At 39.7% G+C, this 20,336-nt stretch overlaps 1 protein-coding gene across 3 annotated transcripts in view; it reads left to right on the forward strand.

Annotated features, from left to right (window-relative positions):
* Window positions 1-20,336, forward strand: part of arhgap21.S (Rho GTPase activating protein 21 S homeolog) — a 112,503-nt gene that overhangs the window by 15,160 nt on the left and 77,007 nt on the right. The window contains exon 1 of one of the 3 annotated variants that reach the window (XM_041567175.1): window positions 4,239-4,363. Within the exon in view, the coding sequence (XP_041423109.1) occupies window positions 4,280-4,363 (84 nt within the window). The 5' untranslated portion in view covers window positions 4,239-4,279. 3 annotated transcript variants of the gene reach the window in all.

Here is a 20,336-nt window from a genome sequence, read left to right on the forward strand (position 1 = left end):
ATTATTAAATTCTGATGCTAGTTGCACTGGTTTCTGAATTGCCATGTAGTAATTATCTGTATTAATTACTAATCAGCCTTATACTGTGACATTTATATTCTATGTGTACTGTATATTTTGAGTCTGTCCCCAGGGTCGGACTAGGGGGACTGGGGCCCACCGGGACTGCTGCAGAGGGCCCCATTCGGCCACCCGTCCCCCACTGTGACGCGCCGGCTTGGTGTGCATGCGCAACAGCGTTGCTTGGTGCGCAGGCGGCGCTGCACAGCTCCCGGAATTTTTTTTTTCCAAATATAAAAATTTAGAGAGGGGTTTTGGCCCGGTGGGGGCCCATGAGGGTCGGTGCCCACCGGGTATTTTCCCGGTGTCCCGCCAGGCCAACACTGTCTGTCCCTAAGCTCAGTAAGTGATGGCAGCACAGAGCATGTGCAGTGATTCAACAGAAAAGTAGATGGGGAGCTACTGGGGCATATTTGGAGGCACAAATCTTTACTGCTAAAGGGATGTGGTTGCCTTGGGCTGGTACAGATGCCCAAAACATAATGTACAACATTTATTGCTACTTCTTTTGTTTAACTTACCTTGTCCTTTAAAGGGGTGGTTCCCCTTTTATGTCAAATAATGGCCATTTCGAAGCAACTTTTCAATCGGTCTTCATTATTTATTTTTTATAGAGTTTGAATTATTTGCTTTCTTCTTGTGACTCTCTTCAGCGTTCAAAAGGTGGTCACTGACCCCATCTAAAAAAATTGCCCTGTAAGGCTACACATTTATTGTGTTTGCTCCTTTTTACCACTCTTTTTTTCTATTTAGGTCCTCTCCTATTCATATTCCATATTGGACCCTAGCAACTAGACTGCAGAAATTGCAAACTGGAGAGCTGCTAAATAGAAAGTTATATAGCTCAAAAAACACAAATAAAAAAATGAAAACCAATTGCAAATTGTCTCAGAATATCACTATACATCATACTAACAGTTAATTGAACTGATGGTTAAATTAAACTAAAGGGGTAAAAAAAAACCTTTAATAGAAAAGCAGGAGATGAAACACCCAGAAGTGCTCCATGCCGCAATAGTCTAGACTTATGGATGCACAAAGGCGAATTACATCTCCCCTAAAAAATAACTTAAAAACCACAAATAATAAAAAATGTAGATAATTGCAAAGTGTCTCAGAATATCACTCCGTACATTATACGGTACTAAGGCTTGTGACACACGGGCAGATTCGGGGAGATTTAGTCGCCTGGCGACTAATCGCCTCTTCTTCTGGACGTCAATCTCCCTGAACATGCGGCGCTTCTTTTTCCGAAGTCACCCAAAGTTTCCTAGTGAGACAACTTCGGCGACTTTGGAAAACGGTGCACCACGTGTGCTTTAGCGCAGGCGACTTTTCATTATAGCGGACGGGAAGACACGCAGAGGCAGTTTCGGAGACTAAATCTCCCTGAATCTGTGTGTGACGAGCCTTAAAGTTAATTTAAAGGTGAACCTTTTTAAGCATTAACTATACCAAGACTGTGGACCAGTGATCCAGTAGCTCGTGAGCAACATGTTGCTCTCCAACCCCTTGGATGTTGCTCTTAGTTTCCTCAAAGCAGGTGCTTATTTTTAAATTCCAGGCTTTGAGGCAAGTTTTCGTTGCTTAAAAACCAGATGTACTGCCAAATAGAGCCTCCTGTATACTGTCAGTCTACATAGGGGCTACCAATAGCCAATCACAGCCCTTATTTGGCACCACCCAGGAAAATTTTCCGTGCTTGTGTTGCTCCCCAACTCTTTTTAAATCTGAATGTTGCTCATGGGGGAAAAAGGTTGTGACCCCTGCTGTGGACAGTCAATTAGTAGCCCGTGTGGCATGCCCAATACAGAACAATGAAACCTCATTTTAGTCTGCTTTAAACAGTCAACTGCTTATAGTAACCATCGTTCTCTTTTTAGTGATAACCTCTTTATAATGCCAGCTCTGTCTTGTGCTTGAAATAGTGAAGGATCAGTGTATTTTCTTTTTAACAACCCACAGAGCATTAATTGCTATGAGATCATTCAAGGGCCACAGCACAAGTCTCTACAGGTCTTTGCTAGCAGAACCCTTTGGTACTTTGATGGTCGTTTGGCATACAACCAAAAGTAATCTAGAAGGGCGAGGGCAGAATAACGGAATTCCAAGAAAGTCTGCATGTATTCACAAATAGCGTTTTGTACTATCCAGTTTTCTTCGCAAGTAGGCTGTACGGAGCTGATGAGTTCTGACATGGCTGCGCCCACCATCACTATGTAACCGTTGTTGTATGTTGGAAACGTTGGTAACACGTGAAACTGCATTCCTTTACACGTGATTATTACCGTTACACAGAGCAGCATTCTCCGATGCATGTTGCAGTGTAGTGTGATTACTCACACATGTAATGCTGTGAAATGCTTTCATCCTAAGAATTTTAATAAGTGAAAGTAAAATGCTAGCTATTCTAGCAAGCATGTATCCATTTATCCATAGACAATCCTTATTGACGTTGGGGAGATTTTTTTTGTGTTTTTCTTAAAGTGGACCTGTCGCCTACACATAAAAAGCTGCATAATGAAAGTCCTTTGCAAATTAAATATGAAACCCCCAACATTTTTTTCATTAAAACACCCATACCTGTTATAAAGGTGTTTTTTTTTTTTTTTATAATCGTTTTTATTGTTTTCAAAACAAAATACAAATAAAAAGAAAAAAAAAAGAAAGGTTGGTGGAGAAACAAGTCACAATACTTATGCATATCCGTACACATGACCAGGTACACAATTTCACAGTACAGCACATACATCATAACAATGACATGGAGACAAATCTTACAGATACAGTTTCTCAGGTAGGAGCAGCCCCAAGCCGCAAAGCTTCCACCCATCCCGTCCAGACCGAGTCAAACTTATTTGGTGTGCCTCTTTGGATATAGACTAACCGTGCCAGCGCAATATGTTCCTGCAAAAGGTTTTTCCACATCTGTACAGTGGGGGAGTCACCCGATAACCACTTAAGAGCTATACATTTGCGTGCAAGGAAGAGCGATTCTCTCAGGGATACTAACACATAAGGGGACTTAGAGAGACATGTAATAACACCTAGCAGGCACACTTTTGGGTTCACAGGTATATGTAGTGCAGTTATGTGGGAAAGTTTCTCACAGACTTTCACCCAAAACGAAGCCACCTCTGTGCAGCTCCACATCAGGTGAAGAAAGTCAGCCCCTGGCAAATGACCTTTGGGACAACAGTCATCTGGTCTGATATGAGCCCTGTACATACGTACAGGTGTAATGTATGCCTGATGTAGAATAAGAATTTGGGAGAACCTACTTCTCACATTAAAGGACACCAGACTGGAAGCCTCCAAAGCTTCCTCCCATTCCTCATCCTCCAAGTCACCCATAGCTGATTCCCACCTTCCTCTAAAATTACCCACTATACACTTCTTATTTTTCATTAACACAGAGTAGAGCCATGACAGGGGATGATTTCTGCAGAAGCGAGTGAGGTATTCCAACATATTTTCCAGTGGTGATTTAGATATAACAACTGGGGATAAGGACCATTGAGCCTTAGCGGCCTGTTTAAGTTGGTAATATTGCAACCAGGCTGCAACCTCCACCTTTAAAGGGATACTGTCATGGGAAAAAATAGTGCTGCTCCAGCAGGATTTTGTAGTGAAATCCATTTTTCAAAAGCGCAAACAGATTTTGTTATATTCAATTTTGAAATCTGACATGGGGCTAGACATATTGTCAATTTCCCAGCTGCCTCCAGTCATATATACATGTGTTACTTGATTCTTTGTGTAAACATGCATGAAATCATTTCACAGATTTCCAGGATCTGATTATAATAACATACAAATTGATCAGTAACTGATCAGTAAATAACAAAATGAAAACCTAATCATGTAAAAGGTACATTAGGACTAAAATATATCATTAATAATTGAGGTAAGTGATGACAACTCCCTTCCATCATGGTTAAAGCTGGCCTTTGACAGATCTCAGGATTGAGCAGTGACTGGGAACGGTGAAATTGTTGATTGAAAATGATTCTCCCTCCTGTTGTGGAGCAGTGCGATGTATTCAAGTCACAAAGTAGCGCTGATTGGTTAAGCCTTCCCTTCTAGCTGCTGCAAGCTATGTGCTGAGTGGATGGAGCGAGAGGGAGGCACTGTTATGCTGGTCGTGAGCACTGCATAGCTGTTGTGTTACCCAATACGTCTGAGACACAGGCTGAGAGATGCATTCTGCGCTATAGGCATGGCACACTTCAGTTTACTAGACTGCATGCTGAATCCCAACTGGAGTTTAATCTGCAATCTGTACTGTGCCTGGAACAATCAGGTTTGTAGTGGCAATGGGCTATTGTGGGATGACTTTTGGATTTGAAGGGAAGGCTTTACATGTCATATTATCATGATAAAAGGGATTCATTGAAGCCAATAGTTCTACTGTAAAGCCAGTTTAAATGAAGTCGGATCGTTTTTGTGGGATATCTCTGCTCCACGAGAACTATTTCACCGGATGCGGCCGCTACGTTTGTGTGTCTATTTCTTGTGCGTGCCTGCATAGGACTGTAGTAGTATTCTGTTCAATAGTTTAACCCCATCCCTTGTTCTGAGACGCAGCAATAGTACGTTCATCACTCCTCCTACTATCAACGGATAATTTTATGCGCTTATAGCCAAGGCCATGAAGCAAGTAGGAATATTGCAGTCTCATGTGCTTCATTACATTAAAGGAGAAGGAAAGATACCGAGGCAGTGTATGTGTGTGTGTGTGTGTGTGTGTGTATATATATATATATATATATATATGTATATGTATATGTATATGTATATGTATATGTGTGTATATATATATATATATATATATATGTATATGTATATATATATATATATATATATGTATGTGTGTGTATATATATATATATATATATATATATATATATATATATATATATATATATATATATATATATATATATATATTTAACAAACAAGGGAAAGTTGTGCTCACCACTCCTTTTTAAAAACATTAGGCGCGGGTGCAATGAGGCTGTGACCACAAAATACATATAGACAAATACAAGAGTCCTCTGCACTCAACCCATTATCAATATATTTAAGACATAGACATTTTGTGCATACTGCTACTGAAAAATGCCTTACCCTTTAAACAAAACAGGGATTGTTTGTCCATTGCAATATATTTAAGCTGGCCAACTATGTCAAAGTCATCCCATATCTGGCCAGTCCTACGCTCAATTTTTATCTGATTCATTAAGAATTCAATTGCTTCATTATACATTTTACAAAGGGACTAAGTTTTACCTGCAACTTACTAGCTGCTTTCAAAGTAAAACTCCCAAACTTGGCTGCCCTTTTATTAGACAACAGTGGGATCACCTGATTATAGCTGGGATATATATATATATATATATATATCTCATAGTGCAAGCTATAACACTATATTTATTTTGTAGAATCCTTTACCATACTTGAGTAAACCACTCTAGAAGCTCTCTGTTTGTTTAGGATAGCAGCTGCCATATTAGCTTGCTGTGACATCACTTCTTTGTAAGTCTCTCCCTGCTCACTCATAGCTCTGAGCTCAGATTACAGCAGTGGGGGGAGAGGAGCAAACTGAGCGTGCTCAAGTCCTAGCCCTGGAGGTTTAAGCTGAAAACAGGAAGACGGAGGCAGGACGGATACAGGACAGGAATCAGAGCAGCATTACTTTGAGGGTTTACTGGTGTATTTATATAGACCTTTCTGATAAAGCTTACTTAATTTTAACTTTTTTCTTTTAAGGAAAAAGTACTCTGTAATCTGTTACTGCAGTTTTCCTTCATTGCGGTTTTGCTTAGTCTGTAATAATTTAAGCAGTGTTACTACCCAGTTTAACCAGCTACAGCCATAATGTTTAGGTGAGTTTTCACAGACATGGGGGTATATTTATCAAAGAGTGAAGTTAAAGATCACCACAGTCCACTAGAGTGAAATTCCACCACTCTCCATTCATTTCTATGCGATTTTGAAAGGCGTATTTATCATAGGATGAACTTTCACTTATTGATAAATACTCTTTTAAAAATCCGATAGAAATGAATGGAGAGAGGCGGTATTTCCCCCCCCCATGTCTGAAGCAGCTCTGGTTGCTATGGGCCTAATTACTAGGGAAGCACCGAATCCAGGATTCGGTTCGGCATTCGGCCCTTTTCAGCAGGAATCAGATACGGCCGAATCCTTCTGCCCGGCCGAACCAAATCCAAATTTGCATATGCAAATTAGGGGCGGAGAGGGAAATCGCATTACTTTTTGTCACAAAACAAGGAAGTAAAAATGTTTTCCCCTTGCAACCCCTAATTTGCATATGCAAATTAGGGTTCGGATTCGGATAGGTATTCGGCCGAATCTTTCACAAAGGATTCTGGGGTTCGGCCGAATCCAAAATAGTGGATTTGGTGCATCCCTACTAATTACCCTAGCAACCATGCATTTATTTGAATAAGAGACTGGAATAAGATTAGCAGAGGCAACAAGTAATACAAAGTAGCAATAAAAATAAATGTGTAGCCTTACAGAGCATTTGTTTTTAGATGGGGTCAGTGACCCCATTCGAAAGCTAAAAAGAGTCAGAAGAACAAGCCGGCAAATCATTCCAAAACTATATAAAAAAATAAATAATGAAGACCAACTAAAAAGTTGCTTTAGATTTGGCCACTCTATAACATACTAAAAGATTGTTTTTATCCATCAGAACCCAACATTGGTCCATTTAGATGAGTCTGCTGCATTGCATAGTTTAATGTGTTAAAACTCTGGAGTTGCTGAATGAATCATCAGTACTTGTAACAGTATATTGATATTGTTCAGTAGTGGTGAGAATTTGCCATCCTTTCATATGGAGTATAGATTTAGCATTTAACAAATGTCTAGATAATCTGTTTATTTAAATCCCGTTTGTCCACTGCTTTTACCTCCTTACAGTGATCAATATTACTGTGCAGTGGTTTTTAGCTATTGTGTTATAGGTTATAACACAGCAGTCACACCCATTTCTTCTCCTATGGATACTGTCTGGCCGACCAAAGCAATGATTGTTGGTGCCCCTGCAGCCAACTATATTCTCTGCCTCTGTGACTTAAAGGGAAAACTAAACACTAAAACTGAATATGGCTAAAAATGCCATATTTTATATACTAAACTTATTCCAGCTTCCATTTCAGCTTATCAATAGCAGCAATGATCCAGGACTTCAAACTTGTCACAGGGGGTCACCATCTTGGAAAGTGTCTGTGACACTCACATGCTCAGTGGGCTCTGAGCAGCTGTTGAGAAGCTAAGCTTAGGGCTCGTCACTAATTATCCAGCAGAAAATGAGGTTGGTCTGCAATATAAGCTGATGCTACAGGGCTGATTATTAAATTCTGATGCTAATTGCACTGGTTTCTATGCTGCCATGTAGCAATTATCTGTATTAATTACTAATCCGCCTTAGGAGCCATTTATATTCTATGTGTACTGTATATTGTGAGTGGGACCCTAAGCTCAGTAAGTGACAGCAGCACAGAGCATGTGCAGTGAATCAGCAGAAAAGAAGATGGGGAGCTATAGGGGCATCTCTGGTGTCACAGGTCTTCCCTGCTGAAGGTCTGCAGTTGTCATGGGCTGGTACAGAAGCCCGAAACCTATTGTACAGCATTTCTAGCTACTTCTTTAGTTAAGTATTTAATATAGATAAATCTGAAACAACTGGACTTGCTGAGTAATCAATGAAGACGTTTCACTTCTCATCCGAGCAGCTTCTTCAGTTCAACTGACTGGTGTGTGAAGTTCTCGCCATATAAACTCTTCCACTAATCCAATCACAATGGCACATTGTAACTCTTCAAGGAGGTGACATCTGGAAATTCACAGAGGTGTTGATTCGGTGTAGTTACTGTGATAGGATTATCCAATGTGTCATGCAACTCCTAGAAGCAGGTGTTACTTGTGACAGTTGCATGAATGGATGTGTATGTAGTGTTCTGAAACCACCGGGGTACAGATGTTAGAACAGCATTGTATGAGGTGGTGTCGAAGGCCCCCGCCTCTGTTCAGGGATGGTTTCTCCACCTTGACATGAATCACCTCTTTCACGCCTCGTTAAAACCAGCGGTCTTTATCCAAGATTTGGACCTTGCTATCTTCAAAGGAGTGTCCCTTGTCTTTTAGGTGTAGAAAGACAGCTGAGTCTTGCCCTGCTGAGTTTTCCCTCCTACGCTGAGCCATTCGCTTGGTGAGCAGTTGTATTGTCTCCCCAATATACAGATCTGTGCATTCCTCCCTACACTGGACTCCGTATACCACATTGCTTTGTTTTTATTTTGGTGTTGGATCCTTTGGGTGTACTAGTTTTTGTCTCAGTGTGTTGCTAAATTTGAAAAACACAGGGACATGGTGTTTGTTGAAAATCCTCCTGAGTTGGCCATACACACCTTGAGGTGGGGGATACCGGGCTGATCAATCATGGACCCTAGGGCCCAACGATCAGATCATAATGTAAGGAATACAGGTGGTCAGATTGCGGGATTGCATCAACAAACAGATGCCGTCTGCGATCCAACGGATACTTGTTATTCATGTACCTGATAGATATTGTGATATTATATATTATAATTTTTTTTTTTTTTTTAATTGGTGGATATGTCTTCACTGAATAGGCTTAGTCTGTGCTTTCCATACAACTTGTGGTTCTCCTTTGCTTTGATTTCTCATTGCAACCGATATAAAGTAAGGCTTGTTTAACTTGCCTGTGCATTAGGCCCGGCATCATTTTTTTTATCTTAATATGGAAAAACTGCTTATTCATACTATATTTTCCAGTATTGTACTACTTCTCTTCCTTCTTGATTGCCTCTGTGTTTAGGAAGTAATTAGGCAGCATTAAGAGTGCCAAAGCTTTTAGAATGCTAGTGGCTTTTAATGTGAATGCATACAGTAGTATAATATAGCTGCAGAGTCTTCATACCTGTGCTTTTCAAAGCTCTTTGTTCCTCTAAATATGCCTGTGTGTACACATATACACATATATATTTCCAAAGTAATTTACTTTAAAAAGGTCCTCAACAATAATGCAGTTGTTGAGAATGTTGGGTTGATATGATTCCACAGCATGATGTAACACATTCATAAATAATTGTGTCCTGCTTTTTTCCCACAACCTTGCATTATTGCTGATCAAATTCTAATGCCAAAATTCTGCAATTCTGCAAAACTATACCCCTCAAAGAATGTAGGTCTCTCTAAAAATATATTGCCTAAAACAGCTCATATGTAAAATCCTACTTGATGTAAATAAATCATTTTCGTAATAATATACTTTTTTAATAGTATATGCCATTAGGTAATCCTAAATAGAAAACTGCCATTTTAAAAAATAAGGGCCACCCCCCTGGGATCGTAGGATTCACGGTGCACACAAACATACCAAACAAACCATACATGTTAGGTCACATGAGCCAATTAACAGACAGAGTTCTGTCTTTTGCTTCCACACTTCTTCCTGTTACAGTTAGAGCTGCAGTATTTCTGGTCAGGTGATCTCTGAGGCAGCGCACAGACCATCACAAAATGATGTTTCAAGGCAAGAGATTCGTTCCCCTCTGCTTCGTTTTTTGGATTATGAAATATGCCAGATGTCAATTGTGATATGGAATGTGAGTTATGCAGAAGTAGTAAGGATCGACTCTTGCTAGGCTTAAGTAGTTGAGGAAATTTTACATTTTTGAGATGCTTAAAGGGGAACTCCACACAAGCATAGCTTAAGCTTTTTGACAAGTAAACATAATTTCAAACAACTTTGCAGTTTACAGCAATTAAAAAATATGCAGACTTTTCATGTTTTTTAATGGTTTCTGACAGTTCTTTAAGCCTAGCCCTCTGCTCTCCTGCTGATCTGTCTGACTACTTTGCTGAGCTGTCTGACTACTGTTACTTTGTATCAACAGCCAGCTGTCCTTAGCCTGCATCCTCGAAACCCCACAATTCCCTGCACACGTGATTTCAATAAGGAACAGAAAATCACAGTGCAATGCATTGTGGGTTATGTAGTGCCTGCATGATGTCTGTAAGTTGTCGAGTAGTTGTTACGATTAGTCCCATCCTGCCAGGATTTCAAATGATGCAGAAAGAGAAGAACTGTTAAACCGCTGGATTCCAGCATAGAAAATGGCATTTATTCATACTTTTTGAAGAAACCGGTAACTGTGATGGGTATATTAGGATCCTGTATTATGTGGGCCTCTTTATCAAATTACTTTTACCCACACTGCGCATTGAGGCCCCACATGGAACCACTGGAAAAGACCAGATTCAACTTCTAAAACTGGCAAGGTTTTTATTAAAACAAAAAAAGTTCTTTAGAACGTATCTGTTATCTACTGTGTATCCTGTGCTTGAATGGCTGCCCCCATTGCTACACAGCAGCTTGTTTATATAAACTATAGTAGTACTTATCTGTTATCTACTGTGTATCCTGTGCTTGAATGGCTGCCCCCATGGCTACACAGCAGCTTGTTTATATAAACTATAGTAGTACTTATCTGTTATCTACTGTGTATCCTGTGCTTGAATGGCTGCCCCCATGGCTACACAGCAGCTTGTTTATATAAACTATAGTAGTACTTATCTGTTATCTACTGTGTATCCTGTGCTTGAATGGCTGCCCCCATGGCTACACAGCAGCTTGTTTATATAAACTATAGTAGTACTTATCTGTTATCTACTGTGTATCCTGTGCTTGAATGGCTGCCCCCATGGCTACACAGCAGCTTGTTTATATAAACTATAGTAGTACTTATCTGTTATCTACTGTGTATCCTGTGCTTGAATGGCTGCCCCCATGGCTACACAGCAGCTTGTTTATATAAACTATAGAATAGTCTAAAGCAAGTATGCCAATTTTAGCTGTTCAGGGAACAGTGCATAATATTGTCATTCCTTTAAAACACTTTCATATTTTGGTGTTACTTTTCCTTTAAAACGCAACTCCCAGAATCCACTTAGTTTATCACCTGGGCTGGACTTTTCTCTATGCCTTCTTTCACCCTCCTCTCTAACTTCAGCTTTTTTTAAACAAAAAATGACAGGCTTGCAGTGTTATCATTGCTCTAAACATAAAGCTGTGGGGAGAATGATACAGTAATGTTGAACCCTTTGGAGGCCACATGTTCCTTATCTGTTGTCAAGTTCTGTTTTCCTATGTCACATTGCAATAGACTGTCTTTCTTTTTAACATTGTACAAAGTGTGTTCCAGCTGAAGTAATGTAAAAAAAAAAAAGTCGAACTACAAGCCTGGCAGGCACATTGATATCATCAATTAGCAGATATCTGCTGATGCTGGGAGACATTTAGGATAAGGGCACACAGGGCGGTTCGGGGAGATTTAGTCGCCTGTCGACTAATCGCCTCTTCCCGAACATCTTCCCTATCTCTGCGCTGGCTAAAATGAAAAATCCCCGGTGCTAATCACACACGGCGATTCGTTTTCCGAAGTTTCCAACTTCGGGCGACTTCGGAAAACGATTTGCCGCGTGTGATAAGCGCCGGCGATTTTTCATTTTAGCCAGCGCAGAGTGAGGGAAGGCGTTCTGGGAGATTGGTCGCCGCAAAGTCAAGGCGATTAGTCGCCAGGCGACTAAATCTCCCCGAATCGCCCAGTGTGCCCTTACCCTTACAAACCGAGGGAGCTATGTGTTTAACACCCCTGACTTTTGAAAATCCACCTTATTTTTGAAAACACTTTTTAAAGGGCAATTTAATCTTTGAAATAGCTTTCCTTTGTTGCTAGTGTGACTTCCCATTGGTACCATTTGATGCATGTTGCCCGTAGTTTGTCAACCAAAGGTCAATATATGGCAGTGCCACAGATTTAAAGGGGATGTTCACCTTCCAAACACTTTTTTCAGTTCAATTATTTTCAGATTGTTTCCCAGAAATGATTTTTTTTTCAGTTGCCTTCCATTTTTTATTTTTTACCGTTTTTCTGGAATCTAAGTTTAAAGTTGAACGTTCCTGTCTCTGGTGTTTGAGTCTGACAGTTCAGTAATTCAGGCGCAGACTCTAAACTGTTACAATTTTGCAACATTTCTCAGCAACTCTGGAGTATCAGCAACTATTGTATCAATTCTAGCAGCTGCCTGTAATGAAACTCAGAGATTCTGCTCAGCAGGGACAAAGATAAGAAATGTATCAACTAAATGTATCAATTTAGAACAGTTTACAGGGTCTGCGACCCCCCCTTCCCACAGCTGCTTTAGAAGGTGAAAAATGAAACTTTACACTTAAATATTAGAAAATAAAAAGTAATTCAAAAGTTTATTTCTGGTGAACTATGTGAAACCAACTGAGAAAAAAAAACGTTGGAAGGTGAACATCCCGTTTATTCGAACGATTGGATTTGCATCTATGGCTAGCTTTAGGCTAAAGCTGGCCATAGACGCACAGATCCTATCGTACGAATAGAGGAGCATCGTAATTGGATTGTTCAGCCATACAGCCGAATGTTCAGATTACCCCCGATATAGCCATGCTCGTTAATGGCATATTGGGGAAAGATCTGCTCGTTTGGCGATGTCGCCAAACGAGCGTGTCTTTGCGTCTATGGACACCTTTATGCCATATGGGGGTTGCAATCAGCCTGCTAAAATAAGCAGGCAGAAAATCCGCCTCTATGGGAACTTTTGTCGGCACATGCACAGTTGATTTCGCCGCGACAATTTCAACTTTTTCCTTTCTTGGACTGAATTTTGATGTGATTGATTATAATAAGTGATGGGCAAATCTGTCCCACTTCGCTTCACTGAGAAATTCGTGAAAAGTCGCAAAATGGTGAAAAATTTGTGAACTGCATTGAAGTCAATGGGAGTTAGTTATTTTGACGTGCGACTCTTTTGTCCAAATGCATTAAAGTCGATGGGCGTCTGAATCATTTTGACGTGAGACAATTCAGACGAGCAACAATTATTTTTGTCGCATTGAATTTTCGCTGCAGTTTTGCAAAAACATTTGCCATTGGCAGAATCCGGAAATTTGCCACGAATCCATGCCTGGCGAATAAATTCGCCCATCGTTAATTATAATCCATGTAAAATATGCTGGTTCTATATAAATAAATCATAACAATATTGTAATTGGTATTTCAGGTGGTTTCCAGATCAATTTGTTACAGTCATGAAACGTAGTGGAAGTTTTGCCAGACACGCCAGGCAGTAACGTCATGAACTGTTCAACTTCAGAGCCGAGGCTTTTTGTTTCCAGCTGTGTCTGGTATTTTAGGGTCACTGATTCGGCTCCCCGGCTGTCTGAAATGCTGAGCTGCTCTTCTGTGCCAGAAACATTCTAGAAATGCAGACATTTTAGGAATGATTGCTGAAACTCCAGCGATGCAGGAACACGTGTGCAATGCACAGTCATCTGTCCTAATCAGATCACACTTGCTTTTCTTTTAAAACCAATGATTGTCAGAATTATTGGTTTAGTTGTGTGATTACATGCTAGGTCTGTTACTCAGTAGGGATCATATTTTATTTGATTGTGGAGCCTGTATAGCAGGTGTTAAATTCATCGTCAAGAACATGTATTTTTAGTTAACTCGCTATCCGCTTTTTTTTTGGCAGTAAAGCACTCATTTGTTTTCTAGTTGGGAAGACGAATGACATGGGGCGATTGTTTAGTCTTGCTCCCTAATCTTAAAGGGGAACTATCACGAAAATGAAAATTTAATATAAGCTTCCTCATACTGAAATAAGAAACTTTCTAAATACAATCAATTAAAAATGCTGTACTGTTTCTGAAATAATCAAGTTTATCTTCACTATTCCTTTCTCCGCATCTGTTTCTCTTCATTCTGTCTTCATTCAGCAGTTGCGTTTTCAGATATTCATTGACCGTTAGATCCAATATATCTTAAGCTCCCCATAGACGTGACGATTCTTCTTGCCGAACGACCGATTTTAGGGAAGTCCGACCAATCCTTCGAAATTATCGTGCGGTTAGTGCGACTCGAACGATCGTACATCTTACGATTTTTCGTCCGACATCTGTCAGGAAATTGATTCTGCCAGGTTAAAGAAATCTTTGTCGGTCCCAGTACAATCTATCTATGTTTGCAGGGCCAAGCAGGCAGCTCCCCTTTGTTTTTATTTGATGGTAAATTCATACGATCGTTCCGAGAAAATCGTGGTCTCACGATGAGGATCTGATCTTTTAAAAATCTCAACATCTATGGCCAGCTTTATAGAGGGGGCTTCCTTTCCTAGCAGATCATCATCATTTATTTATAGAGCTCACTCAAATAATTCCAGTACAAACAAAATCACTGCCTTTTGCACAAATCCTGCATGTAGAGAGACATGATGTCTGGTTTAATAGAGTGAGTTCTAATGCATCGTCTAAGGGGCTCATTTTGCCTAAAATATGTATTAGAGCTCACTCTATTAAAATCACCAGACATCATGTCTCTCTACATTATTTTGTTTGTACTTGAATCAGTTACTTGAGTGAGCTCTAATACATCTGCTAGGAAAGAAAGCCACCCCTATAAGGGTAGGGCTACATGGACGTTTTCGGTGTGATCAGACGCGCTGCAACAAAACACCGGCGTCAAATCGCATGCGACGGAAATAAGGTAAGTAATGGAAATGTCGGATGCTGCGACACCATGCGACAATGCATTTACTTACCTAATTTCCGTTGCATGTGATTTGACGCTGGCATTTTATTGCAGCGCGTCGGATCGCTCCGAAAACGTCCATGTAGTCCTACCCTAAGATATATTGGATCTAACTGTCAATAAATATCTGACACCCTTCTGCTGCATGGAGACAGAATGAAGAGAAACAGATGCTGAGAGAGGAATAGTGAAGATAAACTTGATTATTTCAGAAAAAATGCAGAATATTTAATTGATTATATTTAGAAAGTTTCTAATTTCAGTATGCTGAAGCTTATAGTAAAGTTCCCTTTTCTTAAGGATGCCAACTCTCCAGTTAATGCACTTTCCAGCCTTCACTGTGCATTCTAAAGCCTTTCAGATCATCTGCAGTCTAATCTCCTTGCTGGCTGCTATGTGCTTGTTGCATGCCATGTCTTTATTCCTTCCCCCTTTAGCTGTAACTTTAATTACTGGGCAGCTTTTCCTAAACACTTGACCTCTGCTCATGGTGGGTACCAAGCCACAGCCTGGCTATTTATTTGCAGATGGCATGCCAAGAATGCCATGTCATATTTTAGGTCACCTGAGAAGCCTCATTTTCGAGAAGGCAACTAAGGCTTTCTGGATTAGCCGTCACAGATTTGAATTGAAATCCGAATACTTTCCCTGCAGATTAATGTAATGTACTTTCTTAAAGGGGAACTATTGCGAAAATGAATATTTAATGTAAGCAGCATACTGAAATAAGAAACTTTATAAATACAATCCATTAAATAATCTGTACTGTGTCTGAAATAATCAAGTTAAGCATCTGTTTCTCTTCAGTCTGTCTTCATTAAGCAGTTGGCTGTCAGATGAATGATCCAATATATCTTATAGGGGGGCTCCTTTTGCCTAGAAGATGTATTGGAGCTCACTCTATTAAATCACCAGATATCATGTCTCTCTACATGCAGGATTTGTGCAAAAGGCAGTTATTTTGTTAGATTGTGTTTGTACTGGAATCTGTTTTTTTGAGTGAGCTCTAATACATCAGCTCGGAAAGGAAGCCTATAAGATATTTTGGATCATTCATCTGACACTGCTGAATGAAGAGAGAATAAAGAGAAACAGATGCTGAGTGAGGAATAGTGAATATAAACTTAATTATTTAAAAAACGATGGCAAATTTTTAATTGTAACTAGATAGTTTCTTCGCCATGATCAAGCTTATATTACATTTTAAATTTTGCGATAGTTTCCCTTTAATCCTGTGTCACAGTCTTGATTTTTTTTTTTAATCATCTGCATTTCCCAGTGCTAGTCCCCCCCACCCCTGTTCATTTGGAAAGGTATATAAAGCTTCTCCACCCAAAAGCAGTATTTATCCATTATGAAAGATGCCGTCCTAAGCAACTTTTCTATATACACTAATGAAAAATTTACAATGGTTTTAAGTTTGTCCATGTAATTGCTGTTGGAAGTATATGGCTGTTTAGCTTCTGTTAATTCTGAAACACTTGGGCTCATTTATAAACACTGGGCAAATTTGCACCTGGGCAGTAACCCATAGCAACCAATCAGTGATTAGCTTTTATTAGCCAGCCGAAGGTTGAACGCTGGAAGCAATCATCTGATTTGTTGCCATGGGTTACTGCCCAGGTGCAAACTTGCCCCGTGTTTATAAATAACCGCCACTGTATCGTAAGCCAGCTGAAGGTGTAACGGATTTCTGCTACATTGTTACAAGGGTCAAAGCCAGCAAACAGAAAAGGCAAAACACGTACCGCTTTTAGTTGCAGTGACATTTACATAATAGCTTATGTTGTAAAGTTTGAATGCATGTTACATAGAATGACATTTTTTGTTTCATTAGGTGGAATTTTTGGTGGGTTTACTTCCCCTTTAATTTGGTTTTGCTATATAGTACTTCTTTTTTTTTTTTTTCTCCAGTTTTGTTTTCTGTTCCTTTGTATTTTCTGGCTTCTTCTGGCAGTCTCGGGTTGTTCTGCTATGTATGGCTGCTCACCACAGACTGCAAGTGTTCCTCCCACACCACCGGCTCAGAGACAAACACTAGCTCGCTTAGCCAGGTTGCCATAGAGACGCAATGCAATGTGATCCTGCCATTAGGGAGCTGGTGTTTTCTACTCCGAGGCCTTGCAGCCTGCCAATTGATCTGAACTGCTGGAGAGTGATCATAGTCACCTGAATGTTTCTTCCTATCAGAAGATTTGCAAAAACACTTGCTGAATTATTTCTGTAGAAACGGTTTCTATTTTCTACCCTTTTTTCGTTGGATCTGGAAACGCTTCAGATCCGGTAATGATAATTGAAGTCATTTCGACTTGTCGCCATGGGGATGAGCTAGGCGTTAGCTTGCCCTTTATGTATCTTCAGTGTTGTATTGTAGCTGCAGCCTCAGTCATGTGGATTTAAAGGAGACATTTTATGTAATAAATAAGAATGTACCAGTGCATTATACTCATTTAGATATAGAAGAATTGTGCTTTAAAAAGTAGTGTTTCAGGCTGATTTAATGAATATTTCTGCAAAAATCCTAATAATCCCTCCCTTCTCTTCCTGCTCCCTGATTTCCCAGGATTTGCAGCGAGCTGGTGGCTCTCCGCTCACTGTATTGTAGAACCAATCGGCAGCTAGCAGGACTTGATAGGGGACTGAAACCTGTCTTTGCTTGTGTGACTGCAGGGCTGTGATTGGCTGTCCCCCTCCTACTGTGCTTTTGGCAGGTACTGTTAGGACACGCCCACCCTTCATTTGAAACACAGACAGGGACCAGAGAACATCTATAGGGAGCTCCAATAAAGAGGCTATTTTTAAACATAATAATAATTTTTAGCACCATGTAAAAACAACCCCCATATATTACTCATAATTGCCTACAAAATGAGGTCGTTTTCATTTATCCTATAGGTCTCCTTTAAATGATTATTTTACCTCCCCCATCATAATACATTTTTAATAGAATGATTGAGAGAAATAAAATTAGTACAGTTATCTAATGTCTGGAACCCTGTTATCCAAAGATCTCTGCCATCTTCCATAGAATCACATTAATATATTGTTTAATGTTAAAAATGGAAGATGTTGCTTACTAACTTTTTTCTATAATGTATGTATGTATAACTTTATTTGGAAAGCACTGGTAAGGAGCCGCAGTGCTGTGCAATGCATAAAAGTACATTATATAAAAAGATACAATATATACACAGAGCTCATATTAGGACACACAGCTTAATGGGGTTGTTCACCTTCCAAACACTTGTTTCAGTGCAGTTGTTTTCAGGTTGTTCACCTTAAACAGACTTTTTTTCAATTGCTTTCCATATTTTTTTTTTTTTTTACCATTTGCAGAAATTGAAGTTTAAAGTAGGGATGCACAGAATCCACTATTTTGGATTCGGCCGAATCCCTGAATCTATCTTGAAAGATTCAGCCGAATCCCGAACTGAATCCAAATCCTAATTTGCATATGCAAATTAGGGGCGGGAAGGAAAAAGTGGAAAAAAATGTACTTCCTTGTTTTGTAACAAAAAGTCATGTGAAATCCCGCCCTCCCTACAATTTGCATATGCAAATTAATATTTGGATTCGGTTCGGCCAGGCACAAGGATTCGGCCGAATCCTGCTGAAAAAGGCCGAACCCCGAACCGAATCCTGGATTCGGTGCATCCCTAGTTTAAAGTTTAATATTCTTGTCTCTAGTATTTCAGTCTGGCAGCTCAATGAGCCAGGATAATCTGAATGGTTACAATTGGATACAATTAGTTGACATTTCTGAGCAGTATCTGTGGAATATCAGCAACTATTGTGTCAATTCTAACAGCTGCCTTTAATGAAGCTCAGGGATTCTGCTCAGCAGGGATAAAGATAACAAATGTATCAACTAAATGTATCAATGTAAAACAGTTTACAGGGTTGTCGACCCTCTCCTCCTAGAGCTGCTTTTAGAAAGTGAAAATGAAACTTTACACTTCGATATTAGAAGAACGGCCACAAATGGAAAATAGAAAGTCATTCGAAAAAAACTTTATTTCTGGTGAACTGTCTGAAACTAACTGAACCACCCCTTTCAGTGGTAAGTGACACCGTGGGAAGGAGTCCTCTGCTCCCTAGAGCTTACAGTCTAAGTGATCATAAACCCATACTTTGTACTTGATGGTAACTAAGCTGCATAAATCCATGTTGGTGGCAAAACACTTAGTTATCAGTAATATTTAAAAAAAAATGTTAGTAGCCTTAAAGGAACTGTTTAGTGTAAAAATAAAAACTGGATAAATAGGCTGTGCAAAATAAAAAATGTTTCTAATATAGTAAGCCAAAAATGTAATAAACGTTTGAGTGGCTGGATGTGTAACATAACAGAACCCAACTTCCTGCTTTTCAGATCTCTAACTCTGAGTTAGTCAGCGACTTGAAGGGGGGCCACATGAACATAACTATTCAGTGAGTTTGCAATTGATCCTCAGCATTCAGCTCAAATTCAAACAGACCCATGTGCCCCCCCTCAAGTCACTGATTGGTTACTGCTTGGTAACCAGGGTAACCAGTCAGTGGAAACCAAGAGAGCTGCAAAGCAGGAAGAAGTGTTCTGGCTATTTTGTTAAGACATCCAGTCACTCCAGCCGTTATACATTACATTTTTGGCTAACTAAATATTTTGGAAACATTTTTTATTTTGACACTGAACAATTCCTATAAGGGGTGGTGATCCAAATTATAATCCTGTTGCTGGGATTTTCTTAGTTTCTTTAATTTTTTTCAATTTGCAGATTCTGCTTTTGTTTAAAGCTTTATCCCATAATTAAATATATCTATCTTTGAAGCCAACCTAAATCATTGTGTCTTGTAATTAAGTCCTGTGTTCAACCATGGGCTAATAAAAGTTGGTGATTCGGCACTTGTCTCCTGCGGCTGTAGCCTATTATTAGCCAGTATATGAGAGCCTCTCGATGGGCGAGGACCACATTTGCATGTGGGTGCTATCATTTGACAGATCGTTGTAGGCTTACAGTTTGTGTTCAAATTGGACACAGATCAGCTAGGTGACTGCTTCAAAGAACATCTTTAAAGGGGAACTATCGCGAAAATGAAATTTAATACAAGAATAATCATACTGAAATAGGAAATTTACAATTCTTCAATCTTACAATCAATTAAATAGTCTGCGTTGTTTTTGAAATAATCAAATTCAGATTCACAATTCCTCTCTCAGCATCTGTTTCTTTTCATTCTCTCTTCATGCAGAAGTTGGGTGTCATATTGTATCGAACTGTCAAAGAATATCTATATTATAGGTGGGCACCTTTTGCCTAGAAGATGTATTAGAGCTCATTTTATTAATATCACCAGAAATCCTGTCTCTCTACATGCAGAATATGTGCAAAAGGCTGTTATTTTGTTAGATTTTAGTTTGTATTGGAATCAGTTATTTGAGTAAGCCATACACGGAGAGATCCGTTCGTTTGGTGAATCTCTCCCCGATATGCCCACCTTGACGTGGGCGATATCGGGCTGATTCGATCGTGGGCCCTAGCGGATCATAACGAAGGGGAACGGGCGGTTGGATCGCAGGACCGCATCAACGAACAGATGCAACGAGATTTTAAGTCCTGT

This window comes from Xenopus laevis, chromosome 6S (genome assembly GCF_017654675.1).
Source record: "Xenopus laevis strain J_2021 chromosome 6S, Xenopus_laevis_v10.1, whole genome shotgun sequence".
In the NCBI taxonomy this organism is placed as follows: Eukaryota; Metazoa; Chordata; class Amphibia; order Anura; family Pipidae; genus Xenopus; species Xenopus laevis.